The sequence below is a fragment of the Musa acuminata genome, chromosome BXJ1-8, assembly GCF_036884655.1.
Source record: "Musa acuminata AAA Group cultivar baxijiao chromosome BXJ1-8, Cavendish_Baxijiao_AAA, whole genome shotgun sequence".
NCBI lineage: Eukaryota > Viridiplantae > Streptophyta > Magnoliopsida > Zingiberales > Musaceae > Musa > Musa acuminata.
This window is the reverse complement of record NC_088334.1, coordinates 37,290,639-37,294,222: the sequence shown is the minus strand read 5'-3', so window position 1 is coordinate 37,294,222 and position 3,584 is coordinate 37,290,639. Positions and strand designations below refer to the sequence as shown.

At 44.6% G+C, this 3,584-nt stretch overlaps 1 protein-coding gene across 1 annotated transcript; it reads left to right on the top strand.

The window, feature by feature from the left end:
• Positions 1-535: 535 nt before the first annotated feature.
• Positions 536-2,213, top strand: LOC135587769 (7-deoxyloganetin glucosyltransferase-like). Its single transcript, XM_065079524.1, has 2 exons — positions 536-1,070; positions 1,145-2,213. The coding sequence occupies exons 1-2, from the start codon at positions 569-571 to the stop codon at positions 2,068-2,070; spliced, it is 1,428 nt and encodes a 475-aa protein (XP_064935596.1). The 5' UTR covers positions 536-568; the 3' UTR covers positions 2,071-2,213.
• The last annotated feature ends 1,371 nt before the right edge of the window (positions 2,214-3,584 follow it).

Below are 3,584 nucleotides of genomic sequence, written 5' to 3'. Positions count from 1 at the left end.
TATGTTCTTGATGTTATTATGATTATTCTAGAGAAGATTTACTGTAAACCTGTTATTATTATTATTAATAGTAGAAGTTTGAGGTGGACTATGATCCCGTGATTTTTTCCACATTGGGTTTTTCACTTTAAAAGATTTGTTCTCATTGTGTGATTGATTTTTTGTTCTATTGTTTATTTCTATTTGGATATCAAGTTGGTATTTTGATAAGGAATCATTTTGATACACAAACAGGAAAAAAAAAAATATTCCTTTTCAACTGATTTTTACCCGATAAATATAAACATAGAGGGAAAAAAAAAAGCCATGACAAGTGTAGACACAAATATATTATTATCTTTGGTATTCATTAATGTTGTCTTTCCCTGAGATAATTATCACGCGGTTGAGAGTTTCAAAGTAATGCAGCATCAGAAAAAAAAAGGGACGGCCACCGAGCCACATCCACTCTGCCGCCCAAGGACAAGATTTCTTTTCTTCCGCTGCTAATATAAGCCTTGCTTCTGGTAGCAACATCCTCACAGAAACCAAAGCAGTGAGAGAGAGAGAGAGAGAGAGAGAGAGAGAGATGCGTTACATGACGACGAGAAAGCCTCATGTAGTGTGCATCCCTTACCCGGCGCAAGGCCACGTAACACCTATGATGATGCTCGCCAAGCTCCTCCACTCCCATGGCTTCCACATAACCTTCGTCAACACCCAGTACAACCACAGACGCCTCCTCCGTTCCAAAGCTCTCTCCTCCGACGACGTCCTCCCCGACTTCCGCTTCGAGTCCATCCCCGACGGCCTCCCTCCCTCCGACAAGGACGCGACGCAGGACATCCCCTCGCTGTGTGAATCCATCCAGAACAACGCTCTCCCCCCCTTCCTCGACCTCCTCAGGCAGCTCAACGAAGGTTCTCCGCCGGTGTCGTGCGTCGTGTCCGACGGAATCATGAGCTTCACCCTCGACGCCACCAAGGAGCTCAGCATCCCCGAGGTGATGTTTTGGACCCCCAGCGCCTGTGGCTTCATGGGCTATCTCCATTACAAACATCTCCTCGAAAGAGGTCTCACGCCTCTCAAAGGTGCCTAAAACGACCTCCCTTCTTCCACTCCAAAGCAGTCCACATCGCTTACTTCATGTGTACTGCATCCACAGATGAGAGTGACATCACGAATGGATACCTCGACATGGCAGTGGAGTGGATTCCAGGATTGAAGAACATGAGACTGAAGGATCTGCCCACCTTCATTCGCACGACGGACCCCGACGACATCATGCTCAACTACCTCAACCGTGAGGCCCAAAGAGCCTCCATGGCCAAGGCGGTCATCATGAACACATTCGACGAACTGGAAAAGCCGGTCCTGGAAGCCATGGCGGCGATGCTCCCGCCGATCTACACCATCGGTCCTCTCACTTTGCTTTCTCGCCGAGCTCCCGACAACCCGCTGACCTCGGTCCGCTCGAATCTGTGGAAGGAAGAAAGCGGGTGCTTGGAGTGGCTCCACGGCAGGGCACCGGCGTCGGTCGTGTACGTCAACTTCGGCAGCATTACGGTGATGACAAACACGCAGCTGATAGAGTTCGCATGGGGTCTGGCGAACTGCAAGTACGAGTTCTTGTGGGTGATACGGCCGGATCTGGTGAAGGGGGACGCGGCCGTGCTGCCGGAGGAGTTCCTGGAGGAGACGAAGGGGAGGGGGCTGTTGGCGAGCTGGTGCCCACAGGAGGCGGTGCTGTCGCACGCCTCCGTCGGCGGCTTCCTCACCCACAGCGGGTGGAACTCGACGATCGAGAGCATAAGCAACGGGGTGGCGATGCTGTCGTGGCCATTCTTCGCGGAGCAGCAGACCAACTGCCGGTACGCGTGCACCGAGTGGGGTGTGGGAATGGAGATCGACAACGACGTGAAGAGGGAAGAGGTGGAAGCGTCGATAAGGGAGTTGATGGGAGGGGAGAAGGGGAAGGAGATGAGGAAGAAGGCAGCGGAGTGGAAGGAGAGAGCCGTGAGGGCAACACAACCAGGTGGGTCCTCGTTCTTGAACTTGGACAGGTTGGTCAACGAGGTGCTGCTGCTTTGAATGCACGTTATTTACTGCTTTGTTGGATGGGTGTATCAAATCATTCGATCTATCCTTAGCTTTCAGATATGTTATCAAATCTAATGTTCCTCTTCGATACCTATGTTTTCTTCCGGATAAATAATGGACTTTCGGATATCAAATCTAATGTTCCTCTTCGACACCGTTAGCTTTAAGATAAATAATGGACTTTGATTATGACACACAAAAAAGCTTATACTGTTGTCGTTACGAGGAAGTATGATGTCAGTACTCGCAAAGTAGTGAAGTTGGTAGCACAAATGAGGGACTTGGTAGCACCACAAGTATCCGTCGGAGCTTTCTGTTCCACCAAGAAGGATTATAATATGGGGAACGTAACCCATACGCAGATTCTGCCCCGGAAAGTCTAATGCTTGATGTTACGTCATCACATAAAATGAAGGTACTAACCACCGACTTAGCTGAGGTAACCAATGACGCACACCGTGAGGATGGTGGAATTGAAGAACACAGACGAGGGAGATACTAAACTGCTAACAATTATTGTTCTCTTTGTTTATTCCAGCAAGGTGGAAGATAATATACACCACATTTGTACTCTTTATATATATTCCAGGCACATGGTCATGACGAATTCTTAACAGTGACCCGATTGCTTCCCAGGTCACATTATGTCGACTACGACATATACCAGCGTGGGGCTCTCATACTTTTCGTTTATCAAAATTTATAACATTCATCAATCTTCTCAGAAAAAGAGAGACGTACAATCTTTGATAGCTCATTCGTTTTATTGGTTCTAAATCGAATAGAAATTAGATTTAGACAATTTGATTACGTCTTCTGATTTTTTACAATCGAAATGGGTGGTTTCTTAAATTGAACCGACGAGTTCGATTTGAATAAATGATTCAAAATTTGAAGAAATATTTTTATTTTCAAATTATAAATTTTTATCTTAAATTATTTTAATTAAAAATAAAAATCAATGGTTAAAATAAATATCAGAACCATCCATTCTCAAAACGATTTCTGTTCAGAAATGATTATGTTCGTTTTCAATCTCAAAATTTAAGAATTGAAACCATCGTGATTAGATGTAGTACGACAAAGAAATCGACTTTCTGAAGAAAAATGTATGGTCAAGAGTCTGACATGAATAGGTGTAATGAACTAGAAGGGCGATAGCTTTGTCTATTTATAAGAAAGAATCATGAACCGATCTTCTATGAACAAGACGTGGTGAATAGTATATATATATATCATAAAAAGTTTATTTTTGAAAAGTTTTAGTTAGTACCTCTTCAAAAATTCTAATAGAATATTATTTTTTTCAAAACATTGATTGCCTATGCTTCCATCGGCAATCATCTTTACTCCCACACATGCTCATCGCCTTCACATTTCTTCCATTGGCAAAGGCACATAGGCCTCCCCTCCACCCATCATTGACATTGGCATAAGGGTCGTCGGCAAAAAAAAAAAAATATGGGTACAACAAAAATAGAGAAAGAGGTTATCTATGAGTTCAA

Bases quoted from the DNA above. Each gene is read 5' to 3' on its own strand.
- LOC135587769 (XM_065079524.1), top strand. From the start codon at position 569: ATGCGTTACATGACGACGAGAAAGCCTCATGTAGTGTGCATCCCTTAC. The intron at 1,071-1,144 runs GTGCCTAAAACG...CTGCATCCACAG, and splicing joins AGGTCTCACGCCTCTCAAAG to ATGAGAGTGACATCACGAAT.